General features: G+C 35.2%; 1 protein-coding gene across 1 annotated transcript in view; it reads left to right on the top strand.

The window, feature by feature from the left end:
* Positions 1–19,538, top strand: part of LOC129005626 (leucine-rich repeats and immunoglobulin-like domains protein 3) — a 62,932-nt gene that overhangs the window by 11,152 nt on the left and 32,242 nt on the right. The window contains exons 3-7 of the mRNA XM_054434583.1: positions 587–658; positions 1,159–1,296; positions 5,462–5,605; positions 7,924–8,067; positions 11,474–11,614. Coding sequence (XP_054290558.1) covers positions 587–658; positions 1,159–1,296; positions 5,462–5,605; positions 7,924–8,067; positions 11,474–11,614 — 639 coding nt within the window. The remainder of the gene's footprint in view (positions 1–586; positions 659–1,158; positions 1,297–5,461; positions 5,606–7,923; positions 8,068–11,473; positions 11,615–19,538) is intronic.

The raw sequence follows: 19,538 nt of genomic DNA, 5'->3' as shown, positions 1-19,538 counted from the left end.
TCGGCAAGAAAACATACTAAAGTTATTACGTTCAATATCTCTGTAACAAATTGAAGCAGAACAAAGATTCAATATACTAAATTGTTAGGTTTTTTGTGTTGAATCTAATGGTGAAAAAATAAATTTGAAATTATAACAAACTTTGTACAAAATATTAGAAAAACATATATTTGAGGTAAAAGATCTTATTTTTTTAGCACATAATACCCTGAAAATTCATCTTTGGGTTACTTTGTCTGCCTAGTTTTCATATTTAAGGTTGGAAATATAGTTCTTCATGTGTTTGCCAATTTTCGTGGAAATTGGCCAATCCTGAACTATGAATCGACGAATTTGCAGTCATCTTGTCGATTTGAGGGCCTCACGGCGGCCATCTTGGAAAAACCCGACTTCCGGTTGTCCGATTTTGGTAGACTTTTTTCCTGGTACTTTCTACACCTATTACTACCAAAAACCGTTGAAAAACCATTTGTTGGAATTTGTTCTATCGTATAGGCTTTTTTGGGCTAAATCGACTCGTCTATGAATGAATTAATGAATGTTTCTTTTATCGCCATCATAATCTATCTTAAATGCTTTGTTTCAGAAAATTGAACAAAAATGCTCTCACCATCATACCTATAAATCACACATTGAGGAGTTTAACCAAACTTGTTGTGTAAGTATAGTATTCTCATTTCTGTATGTGTTACATATTTTGCAATGCCTACCAGTCTTTCAGCTTTTAAAATATGAATTGTAAGGCACATGTTATATTTCATGTCCTTTGATCCAAAAATTGTATACAAATATTGTTTTTATTAAATTCCAAGTACTAATTTAAAAAAAAAGCCTCACTCGATCTGAATAAAAAACTCATTCTAGGCCTACATTTGAATCACATTTTGTACCCTGCCATTTCCAAGTGTTAAATTTAGGAATTAAAAAATATTATAAGCCTAATAGCTTATAATTACATTGTGTGATTTTGTATTTTTTTTAACTCGGCCAGTTTGTATAAATAGTGAAGGAAGTGAATGAATTGATATCTTAAGCTAATTCACATTATGCACTTAGCTTTTTTGATTTATAAAAACCTACAAAATCTAGATATTGAAGTAAACTGGAATAATTGGTTTTTGTTTTAAGCTATAATTAATTAAGTGCATACATTTGCAGTGCACACAATAGACTAGTGGAATCTAGCCTGAAAGTTTTGGAAAAACTGCCTAATCTGCAAGAACTAGACCTCAAGTCTAACTTATTGTCTCACCTTAACGTTGGTTTAGCACCGAACTCCACCCATCTTCGTGTGTTGTAAGTATAATTGCTGATTTATGGTATTTTACCTTTAACGAATGTAAGAAATAAGACGAATATAAGTGTATCCACATGTATGCAACTATTAAATTTTCTCAATTTACTGCCAACTAGTCTCGCTCTGAAGTCAAAAATGCAGAAAACTAATTAAATATTAAATAGATCCAATCAATTTCTTTAAATGAATGATCATTTTGTCATATTCATGACCATAATTGAATTCCAAAAGTTGAAATAATTTAATAACCTATACTGGTTTTTCAATCAAGTACTGTATTTAACTTAAGAGTTACTTAAAAAACTACGCCACTGATTCTTAACAATTTTAAAAATCAACCAGCAACAGAGCACGTTGTGGTCAAATACAACGGTCTTTAGGAAAGTAGCCCATAATATTTGCTTCAAAAAATGTGAATTGTAAACTACAAAATGTAAACAAAGAAAAATCAAGGGAATAACAATACAACAATCAGCTGTTATAGTAGTTTACGCATCAACACAAGTATAAATTTATGGTACGAACCTTAGCGAGTGCCTTAAAAACTTCTAAGAGTGTCATTAGAAGAGTATTTAGACAAGTTGCATACCTATGACAGTGTTTTAATTACCAACAATCACTACTCATAACTTCTAAGGCAGGCCGCACACTTATGCAAAATTTCACCTGAAGCAAGTGTTGCGAGGCAAAACGTTCGCTGGGTATGAGCGCCCCATGTATTTCAATGGGAGACCGCACACTGATCAAGCAAACGTTGCGAGGCGCCTCGCAACGCCTTGAAACATTTGAGCAGCCGCTCGACGAATGGTTCCGATACAGCATGATGTTTGATGTTTCAAGGAGGTTCTGTGCATGCGCCAAATCCCGTCTAACTGGTAAAGCTTAGTGGCTTTCAAGATTCAATTGACCTTTTGTGGTTTGAAAAATAACTAATCTTTGAAAAATGAGTTTTGAAGTTTCGTTAAACTTAACAATTATATTTTGAATTTTCATTGAACGATATTGTTGTTTAATTTTTCTTGCTACCACTTTGATAGTCATACAGCCCTTTTAAAGTAGTAAAATAAATAAGAAATTACCAAGGTTACTTAGTTCATTATATTTAACCATCACGACAATATCTAATAATTATTTCTTACGATATCACTTACGGTATTTTAAACCCTTCCAATAAAATAGTATAGCAATTATTCTAAAATAATTGTAAACTTACCCTGGATCTGATCTAATTTCTGAGAGGAAAGCCTTACTGTCTATCAACAGGTTCATTGGGTGAACCCAATGTTTTTTTCTTTTTTTCCTATTTAGTCCAGCATTTTTCAACAACTGACATACAGCAATAGCTACGTTGACTTCCTCGTCACACATTTTAAAACAATATTGTAGCAGAAGACCAGTAAAAATATAAATAATAATGATTTTTTTCTTATTTTTGCTTGAAACCAAATGCTGAATGATGCTTGAACCTCCCGCACACTGGAGAAGCAAAGAAACAAAATGCTTCAAGCAAATCAATGTGCAACATTTTGCTTCAGGTGAAATGCTGGATCAGTGTGCGCCCAGCCTAAGACAGGTTATGTTTTTGTTAGGGGTCTGCGGTACAGAAAATTTAAGGTCGGTACGGTTCGGTATGGTACAATATTTTGTTCCTTGGTTTTCGGTACAAAATCGGTACGGTACGCGGCTACCCGTATTTTTTGCGGTTTTCTGCTAAGAACTGTATTTAAACCATTATTTTAAACTTTAATACATGACATTACTATGAAAATGGATAGTATCCTACATTCATGGTTTTCTAACAACAATTACTTACCACACATTATTAAAACAAAACCTTTTACTACTACGAGGATTGTGTCAAGAAAAATCACAGTTTAGATAAAGGCTTTACCTATTTTACTCTGAGATACTTTGAATAGCCATGATAAAAGTGGTTTTAAAAATAGGATGAGAGTTTTTAGGAATAAACATGTTTGAAACATTTATTGACAAGATAATTTCACACAACTGGTACATTATTTCCAACCAACACAATGTCTAGTTGTTTTTTTTTAATTTTTTAAAACATATAAAAGCATTCAGTACGATGACAGTGTAGTTGCCAGCTGTTCACAGCAGACGACAATGAAAAACTGGAGGTTATGATGAAGTAATGAAAGAGCATCTTTTTTTATCAGCTTCAAAACTAGTTATAAGATGGATACAACTCTTGCAAAGTTTTTTTCTGAAACTAAAATTTGGATTATCACAGAGTAAGATTATTGTCTTATTTAATTTACAAAGTGTCTTACAAAGTTAACATTCACAATATCAATCATATCAATCATTAGTTTATCTCAGGCTCAATCCAATTTTCTTAGTATATTTCAAAGCTCTTTCAAAGAATCAAAAGACCCAGACCTAGACCTAATTATTTAAGAGGGCCTATATATAAATTGATTAGGTTACAACGAGGGTAGCAAAATCACTATCTAGTTCATAAGATTTAGATTGCATAAAGTACCTTCAACACAATAAAAAATACAGGAAACTAAAAAAACATTTAAGCCTTAAACAGCCACATCTAACAATATAAGACAAGATATAGAACATGCAATGACATAATTTGAGACCGAGTAGGCTTGCATAACGAAAAAAAAAATATGCAAACAACAACAACTATGCTTGTGGTTTCGTCAATAGAAAGATAAAAATATCTATAACAAATATTTAAACTTATAAAATAAGATTGTAGATTAGTTACAAGATTAATATGTAGCCATAAACAGTTTTATGGCAGTAGGCAATGGCCAGCGGCAAATTCACGAAAATACTGACTGAGTTAGAGATAACATTTAACAGTCATCATAAAACTATTATTTTAGTGATAACATAGAACTGGAAAAAGTCGTAAAGAAATAAAAGTGATAAAACTCAACAGTTCTTGGAAGTACTTGAATACAACAATTATTATCGTGATAAAGTGTTAATGGATTTGGGACTGCTAATGGGTTTTTAATTGCATAGTAAACTGAAAGTAATTTATTATTATAATAGGCTGTACAGAACTGAATTCGTACCGTGTAAAATGCTGTACCGAACCGATGACGGTAATTAAGCTTGTACCGTACCGTACCGTACCGACTTTTTCGGTGCACCGCAGACCCCTAGTTTTCGTTTATAACCTCTATTGACCCTGACAGTGATACAACGAATCATTGAACCAAACACTAATTTTGCACCACTTTCTGCTAAGCAATCTTTAAAACAGCTGAGTTTTATATTTTTTATTTTCGTTACCATGGAAATAATTTTGATTGTACACTTATACTGAAAGGAAGAAAGTTGATACAAACTTGAGCTTTTATTTATTCAACTTATATTAACTTAAACTTAAATTAAAGCAGTAATCAAACAATTTAACCTTATCCTTGGATTTCAAGACAACACTCATTAATAATTAAATTGGTCTGAACAGCTATTTAGTTGGAGTTTAAAGCATTACAATATTTTTTCACTCAATCCTTTAAACTCCTTGCCCTGTTGTGTGTAAGAAAAAAAAAACATTGCTGTTGTGTTAAGTAAGTAAACAATGCTTTCAAGTGAATCTTTTCAATTCTAAGAACTGAACTGAAACGGCTAGTTCAAAAAAGGGTCGTAGGTAAAATCTATGTTCCATATGATCAGATAATGCATACCACGGATGAAGCTTTCCATTGACACATTAAATAACAGAATCAGATCAGTAGAACTGTAGATTTAGTTTTACCAAATTTAACAAAAATATCTCTCATTCAGTATTTTCTCATCACGATAAATTTGTAAGTTCCATAGCTTTTTGCAAATAACTTTTAAATGGTGAGGAAATCAACCGAAGTGGGAGATTATATGCTGAAAGAGAATAAAAATTCCCTACAAATTATTACTATGCATTTCTTGAAAATAATAAATGCAGCCTAAACTTGGCCACAAATATAAAATGTGTAAAAACCTGTTTTCAATGTATCTCTTATAGAAAACATGTTTTTTTTATTCTTCACAATAGATCCTAACAAACATAAGCTTTCCAACGACCCAATAATTAATAAAATTGGTCCAGTAAAACTGTAGATTTAGTTGTACAACAGAGATTTTAAAAACTGAATTATTTTACGAGTAGATGTCATAATTTAATCTTTGTTTCAGAAATTTAAACAACAATAAGATTAGCTTGATGGAGAAAGGGAGCTTGGATCCCCTTTCAAAACTAACAGACTTGAATTTGGCTCGTAATAACCTCCGAAATCTGAACAAAGAAGTCTTCAAAAACCTAACAGCTTTAAAAGCATTGTAAGTTACTTTTTTTAATAATAAAAATTCTATATAATGACGAGATGTTCCATAACGATAACAGTGTTTGCAGATACTCATTCTCAACCATATGGCATTTGTTGAATAGTTTTATGTCAAGTCTATTTTTGATATTTTGATAATACAAATGATAACCATGTATTTGCTGTCATTTTTATTTATCCAGACACATGTTTGTCAACAACTATTTAACATCACAACGATTTTGTTGATCTACAAGTTTTTCATTTTTTTCTTAAGCCTCGGTCACACTAGGCTGTTTAGCAGCCGCTGGTAATATTGCCAGCAAGCAGCCTAGTCTGATCCAGAACTAGTGGCTGGTAAATGCCAGTAAGCTGGTGTTTACTAGCCAAAATCAAAAGTCGAACATGTTTAACTTTTTAGCGCTGCCTACCCTCCGCTGGCAGTCACGTTACCTCTTTGCTGGTGGCAGCCAGCTAATGTGAATAGCTAATGTGAGTAGCTCACATGCGGCTGGTGAATTAGCATCAGTCTATAATTGTTGTTTTTTTATACAATGTTAGTTTAGTTGTAATGTATTTTATACTTCTTTTTGGGAATATTGAACATGGTTGACTCCAACAAGTGGTCGGGAAAAGACATTGTAACGTTTCTAGATCTTTTTTCCAAAATTATCCTTGCCTGAGGGATGCTTCGTCTGCCAACGATATTGAAAGGAATACCAAAGACGTAGCTTATAATGAGTCATATTAAAGTCAAAGACTCGAAGAAAGAAGAATAAAATCAGGTCTGGTCTTATGAAAGATAAAAAAGTCTAAGTGACCGTGATTCATATGGAAATGAAGTTTGCAACGTAAATAAGTCAGAGATCAGTGGTGCAAAAGAGGTTGACGTCTACAAATTAGCGGCTATTTACTGGCGGCTAGTGGTTATAATGTGAACCCTACAGATCTGCTGGCTGCTGGCGATATTTACCAGCGGCTAGTTAGTAGCGACTGCTAAACAGCCTAGTGTGACCGAGGCATAACTTTTTAGCACTGCCTATCCTCCGCTGGCAGTCGCGTGACCTCGCTGATGGCAGCTAGCCAATGTGAACCCCTCGTAGCTCACAAGCGGCTAGTGAATTACAGTAGATTCCATCTTATCCGGACTCCTCGGGACCGAGGCCAGTCCGGATAATGGTTTTTCCGGTTAAACCGACGTCCCCAAAACTTCTTTAAAACAGACCGTTTAAATGCATACTATGCTGTATACAGTATTTGACTTAAATTTAGGAGAACAGTGATTTTAGACATCTCAAATCTTTCCCACGAGAACAGTCGTTTCAGTATCGCCCACTTCCTTCCAATATAGTCCGGTTAAATCGATGTGCTGATAAAGATTGTCCGGATAAAGAGATGTCACTTCTACCCAATCTAGTCTGGTTAAAACAATGTCCGTTAAAAGGTGTCCGGATAATAGGGAGTCTACTGTAACATGAGTCTAGATTTTTGTTTGTTTATGCAATGTTAGTTTAGTTGTAATGTATTTTATACTTCCTTTTGTGAATATTGACCATGTTTGACACCAACAAGTTGTCGAGAAAAGACATTGTAACATGTCTAAATTTATTTCAAAATTATCCTTGCCTGAGGGATGCTTCATCTGCCAACTACATTGACAGGAATACCAAAGACACAGCTTATTCATCATATCAAACAGTCATATCAAAGTCAAAGACTTAAAGAACAAAGACTAAAATCAGCTTTGGTCTTATGAAAGAGAAAAAAAGTCTTCAAAAGTTTTCAACGTAAAGAAGTCAAAGAAAAGTGGTGCTGGAACAGGTGACGTCTACAAACTAGCGGCTATTTACCGGCGGCTAGTGGTCACAATGTGAACCCTACAGATCTGCTGCCTGCTGGTGATATTTACCAGCGGCTAGTTAGTAGTGGCTGCTAAACAGCCTAGTATGACCGAGGCTTTCCGAGGGTCTATTAGTTTTGGAAAATGTATTGGTACGAATTAACTTAAGAACTACTTTATTTCTTTTCAGTTGATGTTAAAATTGTACGCATTTGACGCTACTACTATTCTTAATGAATGTGTAAATAAAGATTATTTGTCTATTGTCTATTGTATTGACATTCAAATTGTAGTTAAATACTATTTAAAGTGGATCAAACTTGTATACCTAAATTAATTGGAATCACATAATTATGTTGGTTATGTTGTTCTAAACTTTCTTCTTTATATTATTATTCCGGATTGTTATTTTATTGTTATTCTCAGAATATCTTTGATCACATAGGGTAACAACATTGTGTAACTATTTAGTTTAAGTTTTACTTTTGTTCCAGGGACTTAAGCAGGAATCGTTTTTTCAAAGTTGAAGGTCTTTCATTCAATGGACTCAAGGCTCTCACGACTCTCAAAATGAAATTCAGCTCAATACAGACACTTGAAGACGGGGCATTTTTCGGATTAGATACCCTCACCACCTTGTAAGAACATTAGACATTACTTATTCTAAGATTAACCATGACAAAGTTTTAATTAAAATAATAACTAAATCTCAAGTATAATAAGAAAAGCATATAAATTCTGCATGGAAAAATGTTTTCATCACTCCGTTACGAAAGTAACTATTTTCGATAACAGTTTACATCAATGAAAGTAGCTGTTTCCCAAGCTCTAATTTAGGGCGAGGGAAAATCGATCAGCTGATTTTCCCTCGCTCTAAATTTACTTTCCCTCGCTCTCAATTAGTTCTCCATTTATTCACTACGCGCGCTAGTGTTTTGTTACGGTTTAATTTAATGATTTGAAACAGCTGTTTTTATTGTTGCTCAATCTAAATCTACAGAAACGGCTTGTTTTGTTGTGTTTTTAACATAATGCATGTTTGGAATAGCTCAAAGTATGTCTAACATTACTGAAGATTTGATGAAAACAGCTTAACTTATCATATTTCACCTTATAAATCACAGGAAGGATAAGAAGAGGAATACAGAAAGCTTAGACACTGGTACAAATCACAAAATGTTAAGTTAACTAACGTTACGAAGTATTTATTAATACATTATTTATCTAAATAATCTACAATTATGAAACCATGTCCACGTAAGTTGTGAAGTGTTATTTTCAATGATAAAAAGTGGTCTAAAACTATTTTAATCCTACTGTGATAGGTTATTCTGAATGTATTTTTGCGTCGTGATGAAAAGTATCGTTCATAACTCGTACCAAAAGCTTTTTTCCGACACTTGCTCCATTATTCCCGTCCTCGGCTTCGCCTCGTACGTGAAAATAACTCTCACCTGCTCGGCTTTGCCTCACACGTGAAATTTGGTTTTCCTGTGTTCGGCTTTGCCTCACACATGAAACTTGAGCGCGCGTCGGAAAATGCCGCTTTCGGTCCTAGTAATGAAATATACTATTTATTTTGTTTCCAAACACTTAATTGGAAATGGGCCTTTGACAGTTTTATCAAAAGGCCAATAGCTCATTATCACACTGAAGCCTACAAGTGCATATATGCACATATATAGCCTATTTGGCATTTTCTTATTAATTAAAAAATAATTTACTTTTTAGTTTTAATGAAGACCACACAAACCAAACACAATTTTAAAGAGGAAATCAAGATCTTTAAAACAATATGATATATTTTTAGGCTAATAAAAGAAATAATTTTTTGTACAATAAATATTCTAAAAAGCGTCATATCAACTGCTGTTTAAGAGTTAAATACAACGGTCTTTAGAAAAGTAGCCCATAATATATGCTTCGAAGTTCTGAGCACTGTAATAAAATATGTTTAATGTTTAATATATGTTTCTTTGTAGCTACGTTATGATAGAGTTAAAATAAAATTAACCCCAATGTTTTATTAATTTTTATGCATACATTAATAGACCAAATTAATCTTTATCACTGAATAAAATAAAAAATAAAATTATTTTTATATAATTTATATACCGTATATTATTATATATTATAACCTACATATATATTATTATATATATATATTATTATTATATATTATTAGCTATTTGCCTACATATGGTCGTCATTTCAGAATAAAGTATTATCCTATACTAAAAAAATATTTATTAAAAAAATTAAATATTGATGCCTGATCTATACTTGAGCATAGTCTATATTAATCATCTATATTATCTATATAAATCAGTCTTTTCATGAGGACAACATTTAGTTTTACATGAAAGAGTGGATATTACTATTATTATAATTTGCTTGGTCAGGTGGTGGTATTTTCTTAGATGGTATAAAGGTTGCAGTCCAATTTAAATCTAAAGGGACCAAAATATACAAGTAGGCCTAAACATTGAGCTATAATGAGTTGGACCATTCCATATAGGCCTACAGCTAGTGTGACTAATTTATGAGCAAACATAAAAATTCCAATAGTGAATATTTACCGTACAAATAAAGTATACCGACCGACCGTTCGATTTAGGTTAAAAGATGAAACCGATTGGTCGTCTGTTATTTTTGGGAAACGGAGAACCGGTCACCTCTGGCCCTTATCCGTATATAGAAAGTTTGGTTAGGGTTAGGTTAGATAATATAAATATGGCCCCTGAATTTACGACCAGTGGCCGGGACCCCTACACTCGTCATTTTACCGTGCGTCAAAAGTAATTATGTTACTTTTCATTGCAAAGAGTAGTCATTTATGGTTAGTGTAATATTTATTTTTAAATTCTTCCTACTCCATTCTTGCTTATTTAATCACCTTATAAAAAGCCCATTTTTAATTATTTTTGGACTCGGGACTCAAATATTCGAGAATGCTGTACTTACAATACTTACTTACTTTTTGTAAGTATATTTTGTTTTATTGTGTAGCTATCTGTTGTAACGAATACTTATATAAAGTCGTTCATTAATGTAGGCATGATGAAAAAGATTCTGTTAACTTGTTGTTCTAAATATTCTTCCTTATGGTTGTTTTCCAGCAGTGAGTGAGTCTCTCTCACTCTCTCTCCCCCCCCCCCCCATCTCTCTCTCTCTCTCTCTCTCTCTCTCCTCCCCCTTGCGCACTCTCCCCCCTTCCTTTCTGTCCCCTCAACCCCAAATTTGTTGTCCTCTCATTCTCCCCTACCCAACACCACGTCTCTGTCTTTATTTCTCTACCTCTATCTCTTGTATCTTTCTTCGCTCTGCGCTGACTGGCCGATTATTACGTTCTATTCATGGAATGGGCCTTGAGGATTTTACGGTATTGTGCTTTCCTGCATGTATAGTTCCAAGCAATGTTAAATTTAATAATGGTGTCGTATTAATCGGCTACAAAACCTTACTTGTGTACAACCTAGTTAGAGAAAACATTTCATAGTCATTATAACTAACATTGTTTGGAGACCGTGAAATTTATAAAAGCAGACCGTGATAACCGTGAAAACACCTGAAGACAAATGGTGGGAAATCTGTTTTTGGAACGGAAGTATAAAACTGGCGCAGCAAGCCGCAAGTGAAACAACGTTTTCCTTGCCAGGCTGAGCTCACACTAGATCAATACTTTAGAGTTAGGTGTGCTACATAGTTTAACGTAGTCCGCCGTGTGCGCCAGTACTGCACTACTTTAAATAACGTAGGCCGCACTCAACGTGTTAAGAAGTTACTTAACTTAACAGTAAATATTTCAAAAATACAGCAAAAAATATGCAAATATTCAAACACCGCAAGATGAACTGGTTATGACATGTTTATGTGGTTAGATGGTCGTAACAGTACAAGTGAGTGAGTTAAAGGGATTGGGCCTTCCAATTAAGAGGTAGTTGGCTGTAAACTTGTTTTAAACAAATCTCCCACCACTCCTTATCAAACCTTTCCCCTCTTTACATGCAGGAGCAGGATCACTAATATCAATGACATTTTCAGGTACCTGGATAGCAACAGCATAAGTGAGGTTACTAAAGGATGGTTGTTCGGGCTCAACTCACTGCAACTCCTTTCCCTCAGTTCCAACAAAATACAGTCCATTGACTCTGTTTGGGAGTTTTGTTCCCAACTTCAAGAACTGTAAGTCCACAAGGCATTAAAAATCGCCAAATGTTATTGATTATCTTTGATGTTTGGAATCCAAGTTTGTTATAATGTATTAGTTTTGTGCTCATTTACAGTTTTGCCTACAAATACTGTAAACCAACTGAATAGTTATAAACAAACTTCTAAAGAGTGGTAGACAATAGACAATAGACAAATAATCTTTATTTACACATTCATTAAGAAATAGTAGTAGCGTCAATTTACAATTTTTTCTAAATGTTTGGTTGAGGTGTTGTTTAGTCAAAGACCTGTTGATGGTATTCTTCTAAGGAATAGAAAGGTCGATTAATGAGCCATTGATGCAAAGCTGGTTTGAGGTCATCTTCTGACTTGCTTCTTAGATCTGGAGGTAGCCTGTTGTAGATTTTCATTCCTGCGTATGAAGGTTTCTTTTCAAACTGTGCCGTGCGATGTTGTGGAAGGTTGTACTGCATGGTGTTTCTCAGGTTGTGTTGGTGCATTTCACCACGCCTTGTAGGGTTATTTCTTACTGCAAATAACACAACTTCCTGGATGTAGAGTGCTACAAGGGTAAGTACTTTGAGTGACCTGAATGCTTCCCTGCAGCTGTGGAGTCCTGCAGTTATTCTGACTGCCTTTTATTGTTTTCTGAGAACTCTTTGCATGTTAGTGGCAGAGGTTCCACCCCATGCTACAAGTCCATATCTCATATGCGACTCGAAAAGTGCAAAGTATGCTACTTTTGTTGTCATGTCATCTGTTGCATTTTTTATATGTTTAAGAGCATAGATGGTTGAACTTAATTTTTTACATATATTGTCCACATGAGGGGTCCAGGTTAAATTCTTGTCGAGTGTGATGCCCAAAAACTTAGCTTCATCTTCCACTTCTACATCTGGGAGTCGTGGCACTTCTTGAGATTTACGGCCAAAAGCTATTTGAGTTGTTTTAGACGTGTTTACTGCGAGATCATTGTTTTAGCAGTATTGGTAGGCCATACTGAGTGACACATAGGATTTTACTTCTAGATTTTCAGCTAGTGGTTCATTAAACACTAAGGCAAATCGTTGGTAAAAAGAATAAACAGTACCGGACCCATAACTGAACCTTGGGGAACTCCTCAATTTATTGGTTGAAAATTTGATCTTGTTTTTCTTATTAGGCTGTTATCTCTGTGCCTTAGTTCTACAAACTGACTCCTGTCTGTAAGGTAGCTTTGAAACCATTCTCTTACTATCCCTGATACCACCAGGGAATCCAGCTTTTTAATGATTAGCTGGTGGTCAAGGCAGTCAAATGCCTTACTGAAATCAAGAAAGATTCCTGTTGTTAGATTTCCTTCATCTAGGCTGTCAATCAGGGACTCAACCATCTGAATTATTGCTGTTGTTGTGGATTTCCCTTTTGTAAATCCATGTTGAAGGTTGTTTAGTAGGTTGTGATTTGTGCAGTGGTCTAAAAGTCTTTTTAAAACAACTTTTTCGTATATTTTGGAGAAGGTGGAAACGAGGGAAATTGGTCTGTAGTTGCTTGCTTCTAATGTGCTACCTTTTTTAAATTTCGGGTATACTTTAGTTATTTTAAGTAGTGAAGGAAAGATGCCTTGTTTTAGGGACTTATTTATCAAATCAGCCAATGGTAGTGCTAGTTCATTGCAGCAATGCTTAAGTATTTTTGACGAGATTTCATCAATTCCAGACGAGTTTTTTGCTTTAAGTTTGTTTATAATCATTTTAACTTCCTTCTCGTCTGTGCTTTGAAAGGAGGAAAACAGTGGACCTGTTTGAGTTACGTCAGGAGTTTGAGCTGTGGTCTTTAGGTGTTTTTGTTTCTCTACTGTTTTTTCTCCTACTTGTGTAAAAAATGTATTCAAATGCTCTGCAACATGGGTCACATTACTTATGAGTTGGCCATCTACTTGAAGGGTTATTTCATTTAGGGATGTTTCCTTTTTGGACCACACTGTGTTTATTGTTTCCCAGATAGCTTTAGATTTATTTTCAGCTTTCATCAACTGGTCAGAGTTAACCTTTTTCCGCATCATTTTCAAGTACAGGTCATAGTTCTTTTTATTTTCAATAGAAACCCTTCTGTCATCTGGATTTCCCGTCACCTCAAACTTTCTTAGAGCTTTAAGAAATTCGGCTTTAAGTCTCACTGCTTCTGGGTCCATGGAGAATTTTAGTTTATGTTTTCTTTGTATTTTTATCTTCTTTTGGGGGCAGGCTGCATCCATAGCTACTCTCACTATGTTACTAAAAGTTTTAAAAGCTTCTTCGGCATTGTTTATTGAGGTAACACTAAGCCAGTTTTCTTGACTGAGAAGATACTTGAGGTCTTGCAGGTTTTTATTTTTTAGACAGCGTCCAATTTGGGCAGGATAACTTGAGTTGATGTGTGAGTTGAAGTTTACAGTACAGAGTTGAGCAGTATGATCCGAAAGTCCTGCATTGATGATTTCTGGAGTGAGTTGGTTTGTGTCCATATTTGTACATATCCAGTCAATGGAGGTTTGTGTTAGATTTGTTATTCTCGTAGGTGGAAGCTGTAGTCTCTGGATGTTGTGCATAGCAAGAGTTTCATTTAAGATAATGTGTTTCCTGTTTGGGTTACACAAATCAACGTTAATATCTCCCATGATGATAAGAGGGGAATTTTCAATTTTTGTTTCCTCAATTAGTTCTGTAAAGGTGTTTAATGATTCCTCAAGGTCTCCGTTTGGGGGTCTGTAGGTTCCCAGTACAAACAGATTTGAGTTCTTGAATTTTATTTTTATAAGAGCTGCTTCAAATAACAGTTCTTTACAGTACTTGGAAACATCTATGGCTACTGTGCTGCTATCAAGGCTTTCTTTTACAAGAATGCAAACACCTCCTTTTCTGTGTTCTATTCTACTATAGTGAGCCTTGAGGCAGAATCCAGTAGCTATGACGGTGCTACTTATTGTCTCAGGTTTCAGTCCATGTTCTGTCAGAATTACTATGTCAGGTTTGGTTTCTTCTAAAAGGTGCTGTAGTCTATTTATTTTATTTGAGACTTCCTGTGTATTTTGGTGCAGCAGGATGAGTTTGGAGTTTACATCCTGACTCGATTGTCTAAAAAACAGTCAGGTTGCGTTTCTCTTGTCTCTGCTGATTTTTGCAGTTTTCTTAAAGTAAAATCAGGCTGCGTTGGAATAATCTGAGAAGGTGAGGAAAAAACAAAGTTATTATCCTGTAGCGATGCAGCCTCCCTTTTTACTAAATATCCATAATGCTTCTTCATATGTTCTGAATAAAATCCTATATTTTTTACAAAGAAATCATTGTAATCCTCGTCTTTGCTCTTTGGCTTAGCATTTAGGGGTGGAAGTTTATTTTTATTTTTAGTCTCTTTCAGGCTTTCTTGAGCTTTTACTGTTTGTGACACTTGTGACAGTTTTTGTGGCGGGGTTTGGCTGGTTCCCCCTGTTGATACTTGTTCCGTTGAGGTCTCAGATGACAGTTTTTTCGTAGGAGTTTGTCTGACTCTCCCTGTTGCAGTTTCTGTTGGCAGTTTTTTAGTAGGAGTTTGTCTGACTCTCCCTGTTGTAGTCTCGGTTGGCAGTTTTTTAGTAGGAGTTTGTCTGACTCTCCCTGTTGTAGTCTCGGTTGGCAGTTTTTTAGTAGGAGTTTGTCTGACTCTCCCTGTTGTAGTCTCGGTTGGCAGTTTTTTAGTAGGAGTTTGTCTGACTCTCCCTGTTGTAGTCTCGGTTGGCAGTTTTTTAGTAGGAGTTTGTCTGACTCTCCCTGTTGTAGTCTCGGTTGGCAGTTTTTTAGTAGGAGTTTGTCTGACTCTCCCTGTTGTAGTCTCGGTTGGCAGTTTTTTAGTAGGAGTTTGTCTGACTCTCCCTGTTGTAGTCTCGGTTGGCAGTTTTTTAGTAGGAGTTTGTCTGACTCTCCCGGTTGTTGTTTCAGTTTGCAGTTTTTTCGTTGGAGTTTGTCTGGCTCTCCACGTTGTGTTTTTGAAGGTTTTGCTGGTTATTTCTCGGCAGTCAGTAGCAAGTTTGTGATTTGTTTGTTCTAGGTATTTAGCATTTTGCAGGGATACGCTGAATATGTTAGTTCTGTTATGATTTCTTTGAGCCCTTTTATTTTTTAATGAACTTGGTGTTGGAATGGAAGGATTTGTATGAGTTGTCGGAGAAATGGTGTTAGAAATCTCTTTGTTCATCTGCATTTTCAGGGTGTTAATGACGTGTTCCATTTGATTTTGTTTCATTTTAATTTGAGCAAGTTCAGCTAAGAGGAAAGGACTGTGACCAGCAGCTATACATTGATGGGTCTGGGCTACAGCAGGCTTTGTACTAACCAGATTTTCCTCTTTTTCATCCAGCTTAACTTCATTGTGTTTTTGTGTCAGATCTTTTATGTTCTGTTTAAGTTGTTGAGTTTCTTGTTCATATTTTTTTAATGTGTCTTCTTTTTCCTTGTCCAATTCTTCAAAGGTGTGTTCTAAGTCTCTGCGAAGCATCTTCTCATTGTCGAGCTGTTTTTCAAGATTATTGATGGTTTCCACTAACGAGTTGTTTTTCATTAACAATCTTTCATTTTGGTCTAATAGTGTGTCTATTTTTTCTTCCCAAGCTGCTGCTTCATTTCCATTTTTTATTTTTGTTACTTGAAAAGACAGTTTGGCATTTTCGAGACTCAGCTTGTGTACATCCTCTCTAAGTTTATTGTTTTCTTCAAGGAGAGCATTTCCAACCTCCGCTGCTAGGTTAAGAGAACTTTCCAAATCATTCTCTTCTGTATCAAAATTCTGTACAATGTTTTGAAAATCGTCCATGGTAAGATTTAAATTGTTTAACATAGGTTCGGGCTTGTTAATTGAGGTATGACTTTGAGTGATGCAGCTAAGCAAGGTGTCGTCTGAGGTTTGACTTTCAGAGCAATGCTTATCATCAGTTTTGCTTGATTTCCTTGCAAAAGCGATTTCTGCTTCTTTTAAAGCTGCATTAAAATATTTATTTTTGAAATTGTCTTGTTTAGGTTTACCATATATTGCTTTGTTTTCTGAGTAAAGACATACATCACTTTCCTTTAGTTTAGCTGTTTTATTATCTCCAAAAAAAGAAACGGTATACTGTGGTTGTCTATCATTTTTCTTTGGAACAGTCTCCTTTATTTCTGCAGGCCAGAAACAGTAGCCTTTTATCTTTGCAAAAACTAAATCACCTGCTTTATACATAATTCTACCTCAGTTGGAGAGGCTAGTTGTCTGAACACACAACTGTTGTTGATCAGCAGTGTGCTATGTCTGTTTGTCTGCTAGCTATGACGTTAGTTACAGAGTCAGCAGTGTTGATGTCTACCAGCTATGTCGTCAGATTGTGTCGTCAGCAGTGTTATTGCCTCAGTCTGTGTCACCTAGTTTGGCTGTGACGTATAGTGATGAGTTGGAATTATGTTGAAGCCTAGTATTCCCTGACTGGCAGTTTATTGAATTTACAAATGAGATGGTTTATCTTGAATTTTAGTGCTAAAAATTAAATTTGTAATATTTCTTTTCCTTTAAAAGAGTGATTTGAAAATGCTTGGTATTCTTATTCTTATAAATGATTCCTTTATAATTCCATTAGAAATTGGTAGGTCATCACAAGGTGAGTTGCTTTAGTATTGATTTTTCTTAGTTTCATTGAGTTTCATATGTTAAAAATGTGTGAGTTTAACTTACATAAGTTTTAGAGGTTTTGTAGCACATTTAATGGATCTTTTGTTGGTTTAACCCACTTAAACTGCACTAAACTGGTGGAGCACTTTCACAGAATGTGTTGGTTGTCCGCCATCTTGGTCTTAATTTAGTGCCAACTATTGTATTTCAACCAGCTTTTTTATGTTGTATTGCTTCATTTATAAATTAAATTAAATAAAAAACTGAAAATAATTTCAACGCTTATTTGGAATCTCAAGAGAAGCCAATGTTATTCATGGATGGAATTAACACGTTCGCGGCGGCATGGGAGCGATCGCTCCCATACGGAACCCTAATGCCATCCTGGTGGGTGCGATCGCTCCCAAGCTGCAATGCAGTACGAAATGATTTATTTTTAAGCCAGGATTAGAGCTAGAAACTTGAAACCTCGCACAGCACTGCTCAATAGTATACTGTATTTTGTTGTGGTGTAGGTTGGTAGTAAATTTCCCCGTAAAATTCCCGTCTGGCAATCTCAAAATTCTACTTTTGTCCTGTCTTTTTCCCTCCATTTGGCAATACAATTCCAATGGGACCGGCTACGTTACAAGCAGTGCTGCTATCTGTTGGTGTTTAGCGAACTACGTCGACTCTCGTTGTAAAGCAGGACATCCCCTCACGTTATTTGCTATTTGTCAGACCGAAATTGGAAAGCCAATAACACGCGGCAATCGGGTTTGTTCGATGCTGAGGGCTGCGCCGCACCTGGGATACGCCCGCCATTTGACGTGCCGCTGCGAACGTGTTAATAGCTAATCAATCAAATAATTCTTTATTCAATAAAACACAGAGTACATGTGTTGAATAGAGTCAATTCAATATCATTAGAAAATATACATTTAGTCACCGGGCTGACATAAAATAAAAACAATAATTAATTTATAAATACCGTGAAGATGAAAAAAAGTAATAAAAGAAATTCCCCTACTGACGTTATGGAATTCAAATTTAATTGATTTGCTAATTTTTTTGCTTAACCAGCCTTCTATCAAAAAAAAGGAAATGAAATCGAAAAATCTTTTAGTGTGCGTTTAATTTCATTTATATTATCTTCCCTCTTTACCATTGCATTGTATATGTAATTCTCTTGCTGCTTATGGATGCATTTACAAAGATGTTTAGTAAACAAACCTGCATAACATATTGTCACATGCGACGCTACAAAATTGCTGATGGTTGGAACAAATCACATCCCGAGAAAATCCCTTGATGATAAGAAATATATTTCCCTGAAGATGTCACTAGAACTAACATACTCTTCTACGAACTTGATTTGATAAATTGCATCTAATTCATGCTGTTGAGGAATAAATACAATGAATGAACATTCTAGCAACTTAAATACTTGATTTTTACATCTATGTAAATAACTGAAATCTTACCTATTGTCTTATTTGCTATACTCTTATTTCCCCATCAATTATAAAATTATATACCAGTCCCAAGAAAATCCAAATTTGAAAAGCTTACATTACATAGGTAAGTATTTAGTATTGTCATTAAGTATTCACGTACTAGAGTAGCCACTCGATGGAGGTTATCGTTACCTGAAAAGCACTGTTACAGAGTAGCGTCAGCAGCCCAAACTACTCCACCTCGGGCTTGTCGGTAAGACAGTTTGGTTGTTTTTTATTATTTCATTGTATGTTGTAAAATTTCATTTTCGTTGATGAAATTTGTTTGTTTGTTCACGTAGCTTCGTTGTTTTATAATACATTTTTATTACTAAATGATTAAAAGGTCCTCAGAGGCGCACTCCACTACCAAAAGACTACCGCGACCCAAGCGTCAGCGGCTCAAACTAAGTTGCCAAAATCGGTAACAACTATTAGCATTATCTGACCCCTCTTATACGTGTATACTCAATGGTATTATGTATTGACTTGACATACCACATGTTTATGTATAACCAGGGCCGATTTACCGAATAGGCACGGTAGGCACGTGCCTAGGGCGCGAGGCAATTGGCTTTTTTTGGGGGCGCCAAAAATTTTGAAATAAAAAAAAAATCGTGGTAGTATGTGCATGCTATTGCGGTAAACTTCTGATAACCCCTCGCGGCCGTGTAGGCATCGTAATCGTCTCCCGCGTTTGCGGCAAGATTCTTACTATTTTCTGCAGTCAAGTCGTTTGGACATAAAATTATCGTCTTCCATAATCAAGGCAAAATATAAGCATATCCAGCGGTCGTGAGGAGATTATCATCGTCTAACAATGTATGTAA

The sequence above is a fragment of the Macrosteles quadrilineatus genome, unplaced genomic scaffold, assembly GCF_028750875.1.
Source record: "Macrosteles quadrilineatus isolate MER2022 unplaced genomic scaffold, UCM_ALF_1.0 Scaffold_28__1_contigs__length_1566739, whole genome shotgun sequence".
NCBI lineage: Eukaryota > Metazoa > Arthropoda > Insecta > Hemiptera > Cicadellidae > Macrosteles > Macrosteles quadrilineatus.
The sequence above is the reverse complement of the archived record's forward strand: the minus strand, read 5'-3'. Positions and strand labels throughout refer to the sequence as shown.